We start from the raw sequence: 20,301 nt of genomic DNA on the forward strand, positions 1-20,301 counted from the left end.
TGAACCAGAGACCACAAACCTATCATTTCTCTGAAGTGGTAGTGGGCTGTGGCCATACTCTGTGAGAGCAGGAGACTATCAAAAAGACAGAATAACGTTATAGTTGTAAATGATCAGGTGGGATGACATTTTTAATGATCCCTGTGATAGAATTGGGCTGTTTCAGCAGCAAACACTGATATAGCAAAGAGAAATAATCTAAATTAAAATACACAAACAGCCTACACGATTATGAATTAGTACACATTTTAGCACATGTTAAAAAGGCATTTATTTAAGAATACTGAAAGGTAAATCCAAGATGGAGAAATCAACATATTTGAAATTAACAGAGAAAAGGAAATGTAATTACAGATAACATAACTAGAGAACAAACATTGAAATCAAAGTCAAAAATCACCAAGGCAACAATGTGATTAACATGTATTAAACACACTAGAACAAGGTTATAATTACCTGTATAGAAACAATAAAATGTTTAAAAAAATGCAGAGATAAAAAAAATAGGCAAAATAAGGTTGTCAGTAAAAGCGGAATTGAATCAAACTCACATTTCAACAATTGCAGAAACATTTAGATGATCAACCGCATATGCTTTGCTGACCTGTTAAAGGCCAGTGTCTACAGTATAATGAGCGCTGTATGATAGAGGAAAATGTGAAAATACTGAAACTATCTTTTCTATCTAGCATATAATAACAAAAGTCTTCTGTCAAACACAAATTTAATTTCCCTTTTAGCTACAAGAAGACCTTAAAGGAAATGAAACTGAACAAAAAACTGAACAAAATATAAAGGACATTTTCCTGATGTTGAGTTTCAGCCACTTTCTCAACATTTCGTCAATTCTTCCCTAACTGATGTACCTCTCATCTTTATTGATCAGTAGAGATTTAATAAGGGATGACAGTTATGGATGATGCCTTTTGCTTAGATTAAACACGTCAATACACTAAAAAGAATTGCTAACACCTTGAATATAAGCACCAGTAAAGCCAAGCATGGCTGTTATATCATATCAAACTTTTGAGTCTGGGCAGTAAGACTCAGGTTTTTCTGTGAGCTTGTTTCATCCACAAACACACCCATCTCTAAGAGGATGGCCTTTGGAACAGGATGTGCATGACGGGACACATACAGCCTCTTCAGACTTTGACTCATTGGCGAAGGTTTATAGTCCTTGCATAAATCTCCGCCTAGACTCGGAGCACATTTCACCTCCAATTTGTAGAATAGTTGGCCATGTTGCAGGTTACAGAGATCCTGCTTGACTCCAGCAGAGAGGTCCTGCTCACATTTTCCCAACAGGTCGTCGTCCCAGTTGTTGTCCTTATCCCACACTTCAAATCTCACTTTACTTCCCGCTGACAAATCCTGGGGGCCTAGGTCGACGACCATGGCCCAGTGTGGGTTGTTGTTGTTGTGAATGACAGGAGAGCGTCGGACCATCTGCCCGTTGAAGGACACCTTCACGTAGCCATCCGTGGATGTAAAGTAGTCTCCCCAAAGACCAGAAGCCCGCTGTACAGTTATGATGACCTGTGCCATGCCCTTACGGGTCGGGCAGCAATCTTGGTTTACAGCAGGGTTATTGTGGCATTGGCAGACACAGGTATCCCTTGGGTCGCTCTTGATGCCGGCCTGACAGCGGTCAGTGCAGTTCTTCCACAGGCCTTTCTCCAGGATATAATGGCTGATGGCTGAGCGCAGGTTCTTACGGACAGTGGTGTTAGTAGGCAGTAATTCGTGAAGCGAGTCCAGGGAATATGAGACTATGTCTGGGTTCTGTGATAGTGAGTTCAGCCATTCTTTGTAGGCTGCTGGATCTTTGTCAGCAGAGAAAAGAAGGTCTGGCTCTGTGGTATAACCCCCTTTTATTTCTGTGAACCTGTAGAGGAGAGAGTTAGTTAGTTAGTTAGTTAGTTAAAGACTTGAGCAAGAGCAAACATTAGACCAACACTAGAGAAGCCAACGGCTTTTAGAAACAGAAAGTGGGTCTTGGATTTGGAGCAAGATTTATTTAAATCTGACATATTTCAATTCTTGCAATTAAAGTCTGGCCTTTACAGTGTTAAAAATAACAATTTAGAAATACAAATGAATTAACAAAATATAAGACAAAAATGTTCTCTACCTGTCGTTGAAGAGGCTGGAGAAGGCTGACTTCCTGTCCGTCTTCTCAATGTCCTTCTTACAGTGTTCTGTTTGAGTTTTTATTGAAACTTTAATGCTGGCGGACGCCTCAACTCGCAGGCACATTTCTACCTCCTCCAGGCTGAGGCCCTGCAGGTTGGCCTGGCACTGCCTGACGCTGGTCACAGATAGAACACTTCCTCCCAATTTCACCTGGAATGATATATTTAAACACATACTGCATAAGAAAATGTATTACTTTGTTGTTCATTTTATTTTATTGGTTTTTGTTTTTAATAATTTTTGGTTTACCTTGGTAACATAATGGGTGCCAAAGTTGTCAATCAGTTTATAAAATTGTTGCTTGTATTCAGGGCTGTAGATTTTTGGGAGTTGTTTCACTGCTTTTTGAAATTCTCTGTGTAGCTTGGAAGTGCCGGACACTCTATAGCTGTTAACAGTGAGACACCAGACAAGAAGAGACAGACCGATATGAAACACGGCTACAACAGTATTGCATTGGAGCATTAAAGTTCATTCAGCATTTATCTTTGATTGTAGGGTAGTGTGCAGAGAAATGTCATCATCTTCTTACCTGTAAAACTCACAGGACATGCTGTGGCTTGTGAAGCTGAACTTGTCATTCTTTGTTTTTTCCATGGAGTAATCAGCTAGTTTAGAATGGGTACCAGCTAGCATCAATGAGGCGCCTTTACTTCCTACTTTAAGATCTAGATTGGTCTGCCAGTTATTTGCAACAGAAGAGGTGCTGGAACTGACCAGAGACTCACTGGATCGGTGAAGTGTACTGGCCACTTTCATGCTGCAGGACTGCTTTGGTCTCCAGTCCACCACTGACAAGGGGAGCTTTTGCTTTTTGTTTTCCAGATAGGGGTTGCTACAAAGGGTGCACGTTTTATCCTTGTGTTTCCACTTATTCATGTCGAGCACAAAGGCTCCTTTACGTTCCATTTTGGTGATATCGAAGCCTTCACCAGCCAAATTGGTACCTGGAGCAAATTCTGCATCCAGGCACTGTCTGGGTGTCCCCTGTACGCATGATTGATACGTACACTGAGGGAGGGACAGCACGAAGCTGGCATAGAGGCAAATATTCAACAGAAACATGTTGCTGTTAAGTTGGTAGTGGATGCAAACTGATGGTTTATCCTGAAAAAGAAATGTTTCATGAGTAAGTGAAGCTATCTATTACTACACCACTCAAAGTTTCTGGTTCAACAGGTCTAAACTACTATAGGATACCACACTGAAGTAGTAGAAGTAGAAGTAGTAACAGTTTTAAATAACTTAAGATTAACACCATATTCAGTCACTTCAGTTAACCCTGCTGTTGTCCTTGGGTCAAATCTGCCCCATTTTCAAAAAGTTTCTATATCAGAAATTTGGGTTTCTTTCAGCCAAATTGTCAAAAAAGAAATAAATAACCCCGATGGTTCCATACAACGCTCTTCATAATAAAATAAATGATCAGTTCACTCCTTTTTTAATTTAATTTGGGTGTTTTATTAAATTGTATAGCATTGATAACAATTTAACAAAATTGATAAAAGAACATAGAAAAAAAAGACAAAAACACTGGGAAAAGTGACAAATGTGTTGAAAAAGACGACCAAAATGTTGTAAAAAAAGTTTTCATTTTAAATTTTGGACCAGAAAGGGTTAAATCATCTGTCAAAGCGCTGTTGCACTTTCAAATACATGCATCTGCCTAAAAGCTGTATTTTCGATTGTTGGTCTACCAATATTTTCCCCTCCAATTTTAAACATGCCACTGTTAAAGAAAACCATCTCTGGGTCCCTCTGTTTTTAAGCTATTTTAGAGCCACCTCTAAAGCTTGAAACAAACTTGAAGACTAGCTGAAACCACAAAGACTGGACAAACCCACTCATAAAGATCGTTTCCATCGACTTGCACCAATGTTTAGTCTTTGACAGTCAGGAAGGAGCATCAAGTTTACGACGGAGTGAATAGGGAGACTCTTGACGGACTCCTGAAGGTTATGCATTTTCAGATAAAATGTAAATATATTTTAAAATAAGCAAATCAGCAGAGACTCACCTTTGTCTCTCACGTTCACACTGAATGTGTGAATCCAACTGTGCATCAACATTTTTACATTGTGTTTTTATAGACTGGTGGGGAGAGTGAGGTGACAGTGAAAGGGTAGGGTGTGGTGACCACTTGTGATCAGCTCTCACTGCCCTGCTCTACATGCAAATAAACACCTAGGCATTTCTGATAAATGCAAATGCTTACATGGAAAAGAAAATGACACTACATTAAAATATAAAAACAAAATAGAGCCATGTCTGACCATTTTAACATACAAAATATTATTAATGTATAAATGCTAAACAAAAGTAAATCTAATATGGAGAAATTAAGTGAGAAGAAACCATTACAATATATTGTTATATTATATTCAACTTTATTGTCATTGCAGTACTGAGACAACGAAATGCAGTTAATCATCCAACCAGATTTGCAAAAAATCAGTACAGAGTATTATACATATGTATAGAGGTATATATAAATAATAATAAACAGTAAAGGATGGATATGAATATGCTAAGATATATACAGTAAGAAAACAGTATGACCATGGGTAGCAAGTAGGCAAAATATACTGTATAGTGCAGCAGCATAAATATGAATGCACTAGAGGTGAGATATATACAGTGGGAACAGTAGTATAAATATGTATGGGTTGTAAGAGCATTTATAGTGCAATAGTGCAGGTAGTGTAATATATTACAGATAAGGCAACACAAAAAACTGTGAAAAATTATAAATGCATTGATTCATACATTTTATCAGCATAAAACAGATGTATAAAGCAACACTGCAACTAGGAGAGGAACTATAAAATGTATGAAATATGATATGAAGGCATAAAAAAAATATGTTATATTCTTCACTTCTCTCTTCCTTTCTGTAGAACTGTTAACCACATCTGCTTAACGTGTGACATGTGGGTTGTTCAGAGTAATAGGGGGTCTTGTTCAGCACAGTCCCACAGAGGTGTTGGTGTAGGCGGCTACATGTCATAAGGTCCAAGCAGCAGAGAGGGGTGAGAGGTGGAGGTGGTGTGATTCATCCAGATCTTCAGCAGTTCGCTGCTATTACAGGATTACTTCGGAAACGTCTAAATCCAAGTGCATCTATTGCTTTTGTGCAGTAATAATAGCAAATTGACCCTATAATGACAGTAATGTTGTCGTTGTTTTTAATTAGAAGTCAAGCAACATGTAGCATACCGGTATATGGGATTTCAGCATTGCAAACTCATGTCTGGACTTTGACTCATTTATAGACCTGCAGCAGCAATATATTCTCTCATGATTCAAATCTGAGACTCTTTCTATGCATATTCTGTAATTATAATAGTATTTTTTATTTTTCTCTGGTATAATCAGTTTTCAGAAAATGCAACATCTAGGCTGAACTGCATTTGTGTCTGTAATTATAATAAGAAACACATTTTGTTGCTGTAATGAAATATTTGCTATTAACTTACAAATAATAATCGTGTTCTTTGTGTTTATCATGTGAGCTCAGGTGGCAACTGCAATATTTCCGGCTGAATTGAAGGCAGCTGTAGCTCAGTCAGTGTTGGCATTTAACTGCCAGTGCCGCCAAGCAGCATGAAACTAGTCCCAGTAAAACAGATTTAGACCAGAAGTTAAAAGAGTTTGCCTTCAAAATAAAATTGTATCTTTACATAAACGTGTATTAAAAACATATATATTTTCCTTTTTAAAGTAACTATATGTAACTTTTAAATGTTTCTGAAAATGTAATTGTGCACCTGATGATGATAAATTACCTGTAACAGCATACAAGACTAATAGTGAAAAGAACGCTTTCTTTATGTATTCCTAATAGTATTTTAATTTTAGAGCCCCAGAAAAAGTCCTAGATTCACTGTGTATCTGTTGGTTTGGTTAATTGCCAAATTTGTTAGAGAATACGCACCAACAACTAAGATGGATCCTGTACTCTTGTGGGCCTGTCTTCTAAGAGGATCCCTGCATTTAAGATTTTTATTTCATATTGTTCTCACACAGTGCATATTCTTTAATAAAGTTGTATTTTCTGTAATCAAATTACCAAAAAGAAAATCTGGAGCTAGATAGTATTATTCCAGAGCAGGAGTAGGACTACCGATTAAGAGTAGGCTACACAATAATGTACACAGAGCGGGTGTGGAGAAATGGAGGGTTAGTAGTGGCCCAAAAGCAAAGATTTGACTTAGGCCTCCCTAAAGGCATCTTTTGTATTTATGTTAACCATGTTTGGCTAAACTCAATTGAGCAATGAGCAGGCACAGTCTTGCTGAGCACATTGCCTTGCTTCAACAACTGTTTGAAAGTAATATTTAATATTACTAATTGTAAGGGCCTTGTTAAATAGCCTGAAACGCATCTATGATAAGATATCGGTGGCACGAAATGCAGTATTTTAGTCATTTAAATGTATGTGCTTTGTGTGTATGTATATATATATATATATATATGTGTGTGTGTGTATGTGTGTGTGTGTAGATTTTATTTTGAAATCAATGAGCGGAAGTGTCGTCATTGTTGTTCTTTGTAGCTTGACACTAGAGGCGATGCAGGGGAATTAAAGGCCGCCAGGGAAGACACTGCATTTCAAGGAATACGGCCAGCCAGAAATAATTGGAAACCGTTGGATAAAACAGATGTTGAAGGAAGTGAATATAAGCGTTACGGACCGGACCTCGTGTGTTTGGAGTCACCCTGCTCAAATATCTGCTTTTTCATCTCCAGTCACAGGACATCGGTAGCCGAGTGCCCGGCGGCTTGCTAGCCCCGCAGTCCTTCCAAAAATCTCCGCTCCAGTATCACAGATCTCATCTGTTTTTTTGTTGTTGTTTTTTTAAAGCGTTACGAAAGCTAGCCCGCATCAGCGGAACTGATCCGACCCGCCCGTTTTCTGTCATTAAAGTAAAGGTATGACCCGCTAGTCCTCTGTTGCAAATCTGACCGCTAGGATCAAGCTAGCATCATCTGGAGTTGGGTGGACGCGCGGCTCCCACTCAAACACCCACAGCATCCCTGCCTGGGACGCGTTCATGCCCGTGCTGCTGCACTGGAATGCTAACTAATGAGCAAGTGGCTTTAACATGACGAGGAACATTTTGCCCCATAACCGCTCAAGGCTGTTAGGTGCTACACAGACATTCTTTAGATGCCAAATGTAATGACCGTCCCGAGCTCGCACCATGTATGTGGCTGGCCGAGTCTGTCTCCAGCCTTGCGGGTGACACTCTCACAGGTACCGGCGGTTCAAAGCAAACAGCGGCGGCGCTGAAACACCGTCGCCGGGTATTGCTGAGAGAGACTTGAAGTGAGCTTGCCAGTGCAAGCTAGGAGACTATTAGCACAATATAGAACCCTTAAACAGCACCAATGGTATCCCACAAGGTTTTAGTTGCAATAATCCTATTAAATGTGTACATAGGTGTACAGTCCGTTTTTTACTTTTTCGGCGGCGTCCTTTTAACGGGCTTGTTTGCTATGGCAATTTTAAATGGACCCAGGCTTCTGGACTGGGCGAGTTCACCTCCACATCTACAGTTTAACAAATACGTCCTAACGGGATACCGGCCAAGCTCCTCTGTGCAAGACTGCATAAGAAGCCTGTTTTACCTGCACAATGAACTTGGAAACATATACACTCACGGTAAGTACAGGAATTGTGCATTAACTGCTTAGTCAGCAAGTGAGATTTTGGTAGCCTGTGTGACATTAAGTATTAACCAACAGCAGTACAGATACTGTACAGATACTGTACCTGCGGAAGGATGCTAAGCCAGACATTGCACTAGAAAAGCCTGGAAAGCGTTCAGGATGGCAAACATGACTTAAACCCTTAATGGTGACCGCCAAATTCATATTTGAAGTATTTGTCTTAATGAGTAAACATATTTATTTCTTTTATAGTGTTTGTCCATGTATTAAAATACATGCCGTCAATCAATTGATCAGTGATGGCAGCTTGGTTTTTGGGACTAATAACATCTACTCAGGGAATGTACTGTACAATTTTGAGGCACTTGAGTATTTGCTACTTTATACTTCCATCCCACTACATTTTAGAAGGAAACAATGTACTTTGAATTCACTAAATGTATTAGACAGCTGTAGTTACTAGTTTAGATTATGATTTTGCATACAAACACATGATCAAGTTAGAAAATATGACACATATTTCAAGATAAAACTACCCAACAGTGTATAATGTCGAAGAAAATTGAAAATATAGTGGTGAAAAATCCCCTCAAAAATCACAACTTCCCAGAGCCCAAGGTGATATCTTCAAATCTTCTTCTTGTTTTGTCCGACAAACAGGCCAAAACCCAAAGGTATTCAGATTTCAGTGGTATGTGACAAACAAAAGCAGCAAATCCTTTCATTTGAGAAGCTGGAATAGAGTGTGTTTGACATTTTTGCTTGAAAAATTATTAATTGATTATTAAAATAGCTGCTGATTATGTTTGTGTTTCGACTAATTGATAATAGAGCTCTATAATGTGGTTGGAATTTGCTCCAGCTCAACCAGCTGCACTAAAAGTAAAACAGTTACTGTAAATGCTACTACATTTATTATGATATAGGCCTACAACAATCACGGGCTGTTTGTCTGCATAACAAGTACTTTAATATGATTTTGAATGCAGGATTTTTGCTAGTAATGGAGTATTTTTACACTGTTGTAATGCTATTTGAATACTTCTACTACTAGTGTTAGTCATCACTCAGTCAGTCACTTTAAAAGTTGCCACAATTTTTCACCCAAGTTATCCACGCAATGGCGAGCATAGAGAACCACTTTTCATTTTAATTAATGCTCCATGCTTTGTAACTTATACGTGTGCCAAATTGAAGAGTTAAGTATGATTAATTCAATTTTAAAGAGGCCTTATTTTATGTACTTTAACAAGCAGAAGCTAGACATACATGTTTGTCTGTTCAATTGAAAAATGGAAATTGCCGGGAATGGACTTTTCATCTGGTCCAAAATGTCATGGTTACACAATAGTTTCCCATCCTTAAATAGGTTGGTGCAAGCCAAAATTAATTGTATTAATGTGTTGATCTATGCAGCCAGAGGTGAGACTGATGTGTCGGCTTGTTAGCTTCATGGTGTTATTAGGCTTTCAATCTGATATGATTAGACCGTCAATATAGCATGGCACACATTAGCATGACCTGTTACTACCATCAAAATACATCCAATAGCTGTAGAGAGTGCAGTACATCATCTGTGTGTTCATACTTCTGAGAATCTGACAACTTCCTCATTCTAAAGGTCATCAATTCACTTCCACCTGCCAGCAGTCACTGAATAAACTGCAGAAGTGATCATAAGGGAAGTGGCCTTGGAAGTTTTTATTACAACAGTGACATCAGCTGAGCATGTTACCTCACATACACCAGTAAAATCATTGCCTATATAAGGCAGTGGTGTTTAATCCAATGAGCTTTTGTCCAATTCTCCAAATTTAGAAGAGTAGATTCAGAGCTGTGCTCATAACTCAGGTGGAACATTTTTGTATTTCTTTTTCATTGTGTTGTAACATTTCAGGTAAGTTTCATGAGCTGGTTTGTTTTGCATATAAGCTGAAAACATCCTGCCCGCGGCTCAGCTCTCAGACGGTTCACCACGTCCATGCCTTCAGAGGAGGTCCTCCCTACTGTATTCAACCCTGAGTGGGACAGAGAACGGCCGGTCAGCTCAGTACGAGTGGGGGGAGGAGCAGAGCTAACACACTTAAAATAGATGTGTTACAGTAGAAGGCATTGCCAGTATCACCTGGCTGGGACAAATGCCTTGACATTGGGAAAGGCGGAGTGAGCATAAAAAGGGCAAGGGAGTGCAATATGTGTGGCATAGAGTGATAAATGATCGTCACAACTGTATGTGGATCAAATTTCAAGGTCTGGAATTTTTTGCTCACATAGCACTGAACGCCTCTCCCTTGCCGAATAGAGAAACTTACATTGGAGCCATTTGAGATATGGCATAAAAATAAGAATTTAGTGGGAGCTTTTTGTCTTTCCCACAAAGAGTAACACTTACGTTTGTGCATACGTTTGTGCCAATCATGAAGGATTTTGCTCAGCTCAGGTGGAAGCCCTTCGCGGCCACTCATTCGTAGACAGTTTGAAAAATAATGTCCGCAGGCCTCAAAAGTCCCGAGCTAGATAATCCATCACAATAAACATGACACCTTAATTTGGTTTTGTCAAAGTTTCCGTGTTATTTTATTGTGCTTGAACTTTGGGTTTTCATAACAGCGTGCGCATTACCTCAGGCTTTGTTTTCTGGCAAGCACTGGACGCCCGCAAGAAAAACTTCTAACTGTAAATAATCCTCATAATATATGTTGCTTTACAAATTTTGCACAAACAGTAAACTCGATTTGTACATGACACTGAGTGCAACAAAGGCATTCCCCTTTGTTTGTGTTGAGCCTTGACAGGAGCTACACATGAGCTTCAACTTTAATTACAGCTGAGGTAAAGTCTACTCTAACAACTGTGCTGTCTCTGTTTCTCTGCCCTTCCTATTTCCAGGCATCCCTTTGGTTTGCTTCCTGGTGCTGCTTCCTCTCCACATCCCCTGGTCTCAAATCAGCGTCACGTGGTTGGGCGTGGTGCACTTCCTGGCTTGCCTCTCGCCCCAGCTGGGCTCTGTGCTCTACCACCTCTTCATGAACCACGAGGGAGGGGAGCCCGTCTACCACACCCTCCTTAAACTCGACGTGTGTGGAATCTGCATGATCAACACATTGGGTAAGCCTTCTTGGAAGCTCAGCAGATTTCTTCACCGTTTATCAATGTGTCAGAACATATTTGACTACTAAGTCAACTGGCCAATGTAAGCAATGATCCAAGTTCTAAAATGGTTATTGATCTGTCCATGCTGCCTGTATTAGCCTATTAAAATCAACATGACAAGTGCAATGTTTTTCATGTATTTATGTACAAACAATTTAGCGTGGCCATAATATTATTCTGATAATAATACAGTAATAATTAATATTGTGACATGGGAGTGGATATCTGTTTTATAATATCACCATACAAATTAAAGGCTGCATTCATTTGAAGCAGCTGTTCCTGCTAAGTCATATTAACAATAAATGGCTCCACCTGCTTGGCCATCATATTTACTTTACCAATATTTATTTTGCTTAGAAACAATATTAACCACTCCTAGTTTAGATTTAATACCGTATAAAAACACACAACAAAAATTAGCTTTTCATTTCTTTTAAACTTATAGTGACAACTTATTTATTGACACAGACTAGGTAATCATCAAGAATGTTCTGGCAGGATGATTTCTTTTTCGTTATTTCTTGATTAATGTATAAGTCCCTTTGATTTATTCACTTTGTCCTAAAACTTATTTTATTTAGTGTCGTGGGGGGGGGGGGCTGTACCTATCCAAGCTGACATTAGGCAAGAGGGGGGTAACCTGGACAGACCTAACCTGGTCGCCAGAACAATCACAGGGTTGACACATAGAGACAGACAACCATTCACACTCACATTCACACCTACGGGCAATTTAGAGTCAACAACCTGCATGTCACTGGACTGTGGGAGGATGAACCCGGAGAAAACCCACGCTGACATGGGGAGAACATGCAAACTGGCACCAAGCCAGTTTCAAACCTGGAACCCTCTTGCTGTGACAGTGCTAACCACTGCAGCACCCATCCAAAACCCAAAGATATTCAAGACACTGTGATATAAATCAGAGAAAATCAGTAAATCCTCATATTTGAGAATCTGGAATTGGAAAAAATGGCATTTTATGCTTTAAAAAAAAAAAGACAAACTAATATCAAAATAGTTACTGATTAATTGTCTGTTCATCGGCTAAAGGATTGATTGTTTAAGCTCTCGATTAGGCTAATAAAACGGAACTGTTTTCAGCCTACAAAGTCAACCCTCCTCTGCTGAACCTAAAGTGCTCTCCGTATGGACTTAAAGTGATGGTTCGGAGTAATTCACCCAAGGGTCCTTTGCACCATGACCTCGAGCCAAACACCCCCCCAGAAGCTTTTTTCACCTGGGTCTAACATTGGGAGAGTTAGCTAGAGTAGCGTTATCAGCTGAATAGCTTAGCGCAGGGGCTAATGGACCCACGTTTGTACACCAGAAGTTTATGTAAATAACACTTGCCTGCTGGCTTCTGCTCTCTGCTGTTGTTGTTGCTGCTGTAAGACGAGTGCTTAGGGCCGTCTACAAATTACAACACCGAAAAGAGATGCAACAAAAATATTTATTAATGAAACTTTTTTTTTTTAAGTAAGTGCTGTAGTATAACTAGCAGGAGACGAGTAATAATTGAGGTAAGTTTGGAGACATTACCTTATTTAATCATTGAATTAATAAATATTTTTGTTGTAACTCTTTTCGGTGTAGTAATTTGTAGACGGCCCTAAGCACTCGTCTAAATGCAGGTAGCAGCAGCAGCAACAGAGAGCAGAAGAGAGCAGGCAAGTGTTCATAAACTTCTGGTGTACTTACAAACTTTCCAATCCATCGTTTTATGAGAGCATAACCTATTTGTACTACTTGTAGACGTTTGGTATCATTTCGGCCATTATTAGTGGGGTAATTTACGAGATACAAACGTGGGTCCATTAGCCCCAGCGCTAAGCTATTCAGATGATAACGCTACTCTAGCTAACTCTCCCAATGTTCGACCCAGGTGAAAAAAGCTTCTGGGGGGGTGTTTGGCTCGAGGTCATGGTGCAAAGGACCCTAGGGTGAATTACTCCGAACCATCACTTTAAGGAATTTTCTTCTGCATTTCAGCAAATATTCATCCTCAGTTTTTTTTTTTTTTATTTCACCCAAGACTCCACATCTGGAAAGCTTAGTTACATATGGAGCTTCCACATGACCTTTATATGAGTTGAGTGCTGCATTTAACACAGTCAGGCAGAGGATCTGAGTGCTGCTCACCACTCTGAAAGAGCGCTGTCACACTGGGTTCAAACAATTTGACCTGTGTGCGCTGTGGCTTGCACCAGGCGTTACATTGCTGCTGAGTCTGGCATCAATGCTCCCTCTCTATGTTGACTCTCCTTTGTGTGTTTTCTTGTCTCAGGGGCGCTGCCCATTGTCTACAGCACGCTGCTGTGCTACCCGTTCATCCGCACTGTGGCCCTGTTAGTCTACATCCTGCTGTCCAGCCACGCCATCTACTGCGCCGTCACGGCTCGGAGCAGCGTTCGCCGATTGCGCTCCTTCGCCTGGCAGGCGCTATTCCGCTTCTCCTTCTTCTTGCTTCGCGGGGTGGGCTTGGGTGGCGGCAGCCCCACCTCACTACGCCACTTTCTCATGATGGATGCGCTGGCCGTGCTGGGCGGGGTCATAAACATCATGCGCATCCCGGAACGCTTCCGCCCGGGCCTTTTTGACTACTGGTGCAACAGCCACCAGATCATGCATGTACTGGTGGTAGGCTCCATCCTTTACCTACACTGGGGTGTGCTGGACGACCTGCTGTGGATCAACAGCTACAACTGTCCCTCAGACTGACATCCCCCCCCCCATACAAGGAGCACTGGGATGTAAGGTTATAGGACCTCTGAGGGGATGGGGGTGTCTGCAGAGGGAAAGAGAAGGAGGGTATTCAGGGGGAACTGATGCAGTGAGGTGAGACAATATGTTCTCTGTGCATGTGTTCACCTCATGCGCTTAAACTCAGAATGTTCATATCTACGTCCATCTTGTTACTTTGTGCGAATGTAGGCAAAAGTATGTCAAGTAACACGCACAAGCATTTTGACTCTGTCACTCTCCATAAACATGGAAACAGGTGTATACGGACACACACACACACACACACACACACACACACACACAGCAAAATGTAACTGTATTGAACACTGGAAAGTCTTAAGTAAAGGATCTAGTAAAACGTTACTGCTGAGTATAAAGCCTTTACTTGATAATAGAAGTGATGATTAACAAACCACATTATCCGATGTGGTTGGTTAATCTGATGCTGTTGGTTAAGACAGTCTGCAGCTAGAAGATATTGCATGCCCTATGCAGCACATCCATATCTCAACACATGCACATCACACACACTACACACAAGTCAGACACCCTCACACCTATATTTTTATACTACATGTACATACTGTAAGTGCTGCACAAAGCGCTCATAGTTTTCACTACGTCCAACTGACTGACTTTTACAAGACTGGTTGTTTTGTCCGTGTTTCCTTGTTTTCCGCTACTGCCTCTTTCTTTATGTGTGGGTCAGTCTGATTTGTTCTTAATGTCACAAGATGACGAGGAAATGAAGATGGGTGAGGGGGTTCATTCCTGAGTGTGCCAGCATGTTGGCAATGAGTTTACTTGCTTTAGGTGGCTTGCACCACACATTACAATCAATTGTGCAGTGTTGTCGGTTTCCATTGCACCTGAGCTCCTTGCCAATGATATTTAGGCATTTTTAAGAAATCAGAAAAAAGAGAAAAAGTGCAATAGTTTACAAACTGTGTTGTTCAATGGCATTATTGTTCGCCAAACTTTTACTTATGGGAATAAGCAAAGTCGTTATTTATTATTGTGCATATATGATAACTTCCCATTGTAAGGAAGATTGTGGAAGATTATGTTTTATAACTTTTAAGTTTATGCACATTTGTTCTGTAGAAAAACCCTCTAATGTGCATTTTAAAGTGACTGAACAGGCACTCTAATCCCACCATATGTATATTAGCTTGTGATGTAAATGTAAAGTAGCAGCAAGATGCCCTGAAAGTTAAGGGATCGCCACTTAAAAACTGTCAACTTTTAAGGAAACTTGATTGTAATTGTAAGTTTCTAAACAGTTGATTATCTTTACACTGTAACCCTGTTTAGAAAAACAACAGCTGAAACCAACCTGCGTATTGGCACAACGTGCACAAAATACTGTAATGAAATTATATATTTATTATGCTTTGTATTTATTTGCTGATACAGTTAACCTTGTGTCTTTGTCAACTGCTTAAACAGTTTACGTTGTTGCTGTGCAGGATCACTGGCTAACAGATCAAGTTAGAGGTCAGAGAAAATCTTTAGTTTTATACAAACCGTGCAAATCCCGAGGATTAGCTCCTCATATTCTCCCCACACAATTTTTTTCCACTGATGTTCGACTTCTCAGTCACTCGGTAATATTGTAGAAAAAGACTGGTCTCCATGCATTACAATTCACAATAAAATTTGCAGTAATCAGCAAGAAAAAAACAGTTATGTGACTTTAAAAACTTGTGCAGCCCTCTTCTGAAGATTTATGTTATTTCTTGGACTTGAATGAAAATGGCTTTTTACTGTATTTGGATGTTTACTTGAAATTGATGGTTTATAAGGGTCAGTCATTATTGCCACACAATGGTGCACGTTGCCATTATTTATGCTTTGTTATTTAAATGCAGCGCTTTTGCCCTGCAGCTGGATTTGTGTTCTTTGACTAGCACCTTTTTAACTCAAACAGAGGTTACACACTGTGTCTTTTTAAGTTAGTTATTAGTATTTTATTACACTGGCCTAACCAAACAGGAATGAACCCCTGTGCCCTCCGGTCATGTATAAGTTACATCAGTTCTGTGTGAATGTCCATGATTGATGGACGATGATTGTTTTGCCACTATAATCCTCTGTGGTATTTCAGTTACTCTAAAGTAAGAGTAACTGTTGCACTGTACTTCATGCTCAAGACTAGTGGTTGATTTCTTTTCCACAGGCAGACTTTACTTTCTTAATGACATTGCACTTGCTTCCCATGACAATAGTCACAGCCGCCTACTGACTAGTCGCCAATCCCTTCAGACCCACTTCATCTTGCCAAATAAGCAGCGTATGAGGTGTAGCACGTCCTCCGCTTCCTGTGCTAACACTGACTCATAGGTGAAAAAGGATTTCCCACAGTCTTAAACACGTACACTAGCCTCAGACTGCGTCCCCGCACCCTTCTCCTAGATAAAGAGTCAGATACTTACGTCTGCTAGTCTCACTCTGACACAGTGATTATTACATACTATGCCCGTCGTATAATGTTAAAGCTGAAACTAATGTATTATTGGCCATTGAATGAAACTGAAAAAATGCATGAAAGTAGCTGTAAAACAGAACCTAACGTTTCATAGTGTTAGCTAATTGTTTGTTCATTGTAGTCACTCAAAGGCCATGTCTCACGCTCCTGGAAATGACTGTGTGGGTAGTGGGGGGGTTGGGGTGTTGGGGGGTTGGGGGGGTGTCACCACTACAGGAAGATAACTGAACAGATCAGATCAGAGGCAATACATCACTATTAAATAAACTGCACTCTTCATTGTTCTCAAAAGGGCTTTGGATTAAAGTAAATTACAATTCTGAAACATATTTCAAGTCCATATAAATAATGTAAATACATGTATGTGGATTATATATACATACAGTGCAAACGATATACCCTGATTCATTTTTGATACATACACAATATAGGATAAGAAGAAATGGGATTAATGGTTTGCCACATATAAGCTGCTGCTCTCTCTCACAGCCAAAGCGAGTTATGAGAGAGGATAGCAGATGCGGCTCGGTGCGGTGCTTCAGATTAATATCAAGAATGTGTGTTTGCTTAGTTATGTCCATATGTATGTGAACAACACAGAAAAAAAGACTGAAATTGGTTTCAGTGCAAATGTAGAATTTTTGATCTTGTGTGACCCTAATTAAGAATGCTTTTGATCATTTAAATGTAACCACTTTTCTTAAGACACGTGGGAAAGAAAGATTTGTGACCATCGTTGGGAAATGTTGGCGGGCATGTGAATACCTCGTGACAACCACTGGTCTATCTATGCATTATCAGCCGAAGGATACGTAACAGTGAAGTCAGTATGTGTTCGTTGAAACAGCCCTCTGATCCACTGTAACAGAGGGCTTCGCTCCAACATCCTGGGCCTCCCACTTCTCAGGGTGCCATAACAGTAGCTGTAACATCCAAGGCCTGACCTCTGCTTTCTGAAACATGGCTGCGAGACTGTCATCTACCTCCACCTGCCCTATTTGTACAGTCTGTTCATGCTAGGGTAACGGATTGTACAGAAGGCAGAAGGAAGGTGGAAAGGTAGTACTTCTCTGAAAACCATGTTACAGGAGTGGAACCTGGCCTTTTGTCTATATGTTAAATGAAAAAAAAATTACATGACGTATTAACACATCACTAACAAAGTTCATTTTTTAATATAACACAGGTGCCGGATAGCCTGTTGATGACCTGTTTATAATGGACTACCTGTATTGTTATATACTGATTATTCTGATTACTGTTATTCTGTGGATCCTAATAATGACACTGATCTATGTGTACAGATGATGAGGCAAGCCCTTTCCCTTAGGATGAAGGGAGCTTACTGGAGGGTCTGTCTGTTATCCGTCTCTTCATATCCGCAATGTCACAGCATTTTTAAACTGAAAATGAATGAGTGTGGCTCCATCTAGTGGAAGTTCATGTGCACTGGTGCAGCCCATTATTTTGACCAGGCACATGAAAATAATTGACTTGTAATACTGTCCTTGCTGGTTTGCAATTATTCTCCAGGGTTGTTTATTTATTTTTCCAGACCATGTATGTTTACATGTGTATATGGGCTTTCCTGCAAAACCCATACAGGCATGAAATCTGTATGTTGCAAATAATGTGCAGGAAAACAGACGTTCTGTAGTTCACACATCTGTCCAACATTAGTTATTAGTGTCCTGTGTAACAGACAGGCTCTCACACTCCTCAGTCTCCAGCAACGATTGTGCAATAAACTGAAGTCTATATTTTTTAAACTGCTTATAGGCCATCTCCTTCATCCTTGTTTGTTTGTTTGTGTGTGTGTGTGTGTGTTTGTGTGTGTGTACTTCTGTTTGAGAAACTTTGATTGCATTGGACTCTACATATACAGTATCTCACAAAAGTGAGTACACCCCAAACATTTTTGTAAATATTTCATTATATCTTTTCATGGGACAACACTGAAGAAATGACACTTTGCTATAATTTAAAGTAGTGAGTGTACAGCTTGTATAACAGTGTAAATGTGCTGTCCCCTCAAAATAACTCAACACACAGACATTCATTTCTAAAAGTGAGTACACCCCTAAGTGAAAATGTCCAAATTGGGCCCAATTAGCCATTTTCCTTCCCTGGTGTCATGTGAGTTGTTAGTGTTACAAGATCTCAGGTGTGAATGGGGAGCAGGTGTGTTAAATTTGGTGTTATCGCTCTCACACTCTCTCATTCTGGTCACTGGAAGTTCAACACGGCACCTCATGGCAAAGAACTCTCTGAGGATCTGAAAAAAAAAAAGAATTGTTGCTCTACATAAAGATGGCCTAGACTATAAGAAGATTGCCAACACCCTGAAACTGAGCTGCAGCACGGTGGCCAAGACCATACAGCGGTTTAACAGGACAGGTTCCACTCAGAACAGGCCTCACCATGGTCTACCAAAGAAGTTGAGTGCACGTGCTCAGCGTCGTATCCAGAGGTATTCTTTGGGAAATAGACGTACGAGTGCTGCCAGCATTGCTGCAGAGGTTGAAGGGGTGTGGGGTCAGTCTGCCAGTGCTCAGACCAAATGCCGCACACTGCACAATCAAATTGGTCTACATGGCTGTCTTCCCAGAAGGAAGCCTCTTCTAAAGATGATGCACAAGAAAGCTCGCAAACAGTTTGCTGAAAACAAGCCGACTGGACATGGAACCACGTCCTGTTGTCTGATGAGACCAAGATGCATTTATTTGGTTCAGACGGTGTCAAGCTTGTGTGGCAGCATCCAGGTGAGGAGTACAAAGACAAGTGTGTCTTGCCTACAGTCAAGCATGGTTGTGGGAGTGTCATGGTCTGGGGCTGCATGAGTGCTGCCAGCAGTGGGGAGCTACAGTTTTCTGAGGGAGCCATGAATGCCATCATGTACTGTGACTTACTGGAGCAGAGTGCGATTCCCCTCCCTTCGGAGACTGGGGCAGTATTCCAACATGACAACAACCCCAAACACACCTCCAAGATGACCCGTGCCTTGCTAAAGAAGCTGAGGGTAAAGGTGATGGACTGGCCAAGCATGTCTCCAGACCTAAACCCTAGTGAGCATTTGTGGGGCAACCTCTAACGGAAGGTGGAAGAGCACAAGGTCTCAAACATCCACCAGCTCTGTGATGTCGTCATGGAGGAGTGGAACCTGTGAAGTTCTGGTGAACTCCATACCCAAGAGGGTTAAGGCAGTGCTGAAAAATAATGGTGGCCACACAAAATATTGACACTCTGGGCCCAATTTGCACATTTTAACATTTTAAGGGGTGTACTCCCTTTTGTTGCCAGCAGTTTAGACCTTAATGGCTGTGTTGAGTTTTTTTTTTGTGGGGACAGCACATTTACACTGTTATACAAGCTGTACACTCCATACTTTACATTGTAGCAATGCATTGTAGCCGTGTTGTCCCATGAAAAGATATAATGGAATATTTACAAAAAATGTGAGGGGTGTACTCACTTTTGTGAGATACTGGAAATGGATTGAGCTCTTTAACTAGTAAATCCGGGGTAGACCTTGTTAGTGTAATAGAGAAGGGCAACGCTTAGTTTTGGGTTTGGGATTAAAGTTAATAAATTGGGTTTCGTTTAAGATATGGTAAGCATCAATGTTAGATGTACAGTCTTTAGTAAGATTAGGGGTTAGGAAATAAAAATCAAATAGATATGAGAGCCACATAAAACAACATGAGATGGTTTAAATTAGAAATTTATTTTTTATTTTTAGTTTAATGTTAGGGCAAAGGTTGGGATTAGTCTTGTAGTTTTGATGGCTGAGATTAGGGGTGGGGGATAGGGAATACATTATGTCAAAGGAGGGTCCTCACAAGTATGGAAGTGTGTGTGTGCTCATGTGTAATAAAGATTAAGTGACCTCACAATGATAGAAAGATGAGAAATAACTTCTTCAAGGAGTAGATTAGAGCTTGTTATGTAATTACACAGGTTAATTAAAGGTTTAGAGGGGTGCTTCAGCAATATTGCATGTCCTAAAAGTTAGGGGACTTTCAAGAGACGGATTAAAAAAGTTG

At 40.4% G+C, this 20,301-nt stretch overlaps 2 protein-coding genes across 3 annotated transcripts; one reads left to right on the forward strand and one right to left on the reverse strand.

The window, feature by feature from the left end:
* Positions 1 to 811: 811 nt before the first annotated feature.
* LOC120575110 (perforin-1-like) lies at positions 812 to 4,244 on the reverse strand. Of its 2 annotated transcripts, none has more exons than XM_039825735.1 (5): positions 4,214 to 4,244; positions 2,729 to 3,303; positions 2,446 to 2,584; positions 2,135 to 2,346; positions 812 to 1,888 (listed from the first exon to the last, which is right to left on the reverse strand). In XM_039825735.1, the coding sequence occupies exons 2-5, from the start codon at positions 3,259 to 3,261 to the stop codon at positions 1,009 to 1,011; spliced, it is 1,764 nt and encodes a 587-aa protein (XP_039681669.1). In that variant the 5' UTR covers positions 3,262 to 3,303; positions 4,214 to 4,244; the 3' UTR covers positions 812 to 1,008. The 2 variants fall into 2 exon arrangements, with proteins under 2 accessions (XP_039681669.1, XP_039681671.1); XM_039825737.1 differs by having other exon boundaries at positions 4,210 to 4,238.
* A 2,513-nt stretch (positions 4,245 to 6,757) lies between these two features.
* paqr4a (progestin and adipoQ receptor family member IVa) lies at positions 6,758 to 16,425 on the forward strand. Its single transcript, XM_039825738.1, has 3 exons — positions 6,758 to 7,861; positions 10,759 to 10,977; positions 13,313 to 16,425. The coding sequence occupies exons 1-3, from the start codon at positions 7,588 to 7,590 to the stop codon at positions 13,744 to 13,746; spliced, it is 927 nt and encodes a 308-aa protein (XP_039681672.1). The 5' UTR covers positions 6,758 to 7,587; the 3' UTR covers positions 13,747 to 16,425.
* The last annotated feature ends 3,876 nt before the right edge of the window (positions 16,426 to 20,301 follow it).

This window comes from Perca fluviatilis, chromosome 15 (genome assembly GCF_010015445.1).
Source record: "Perca fluviatilis chromosome 15, GENO_Pfluv_1.0, whole genome shotgun sequence".
Taxonomy (NCBI): domain Eukaryota; kingdom Metazoa; phylum Chordata; class Actinopteri; order Perciformes; family Percidae; genus Perca; species Perca fluviatilis.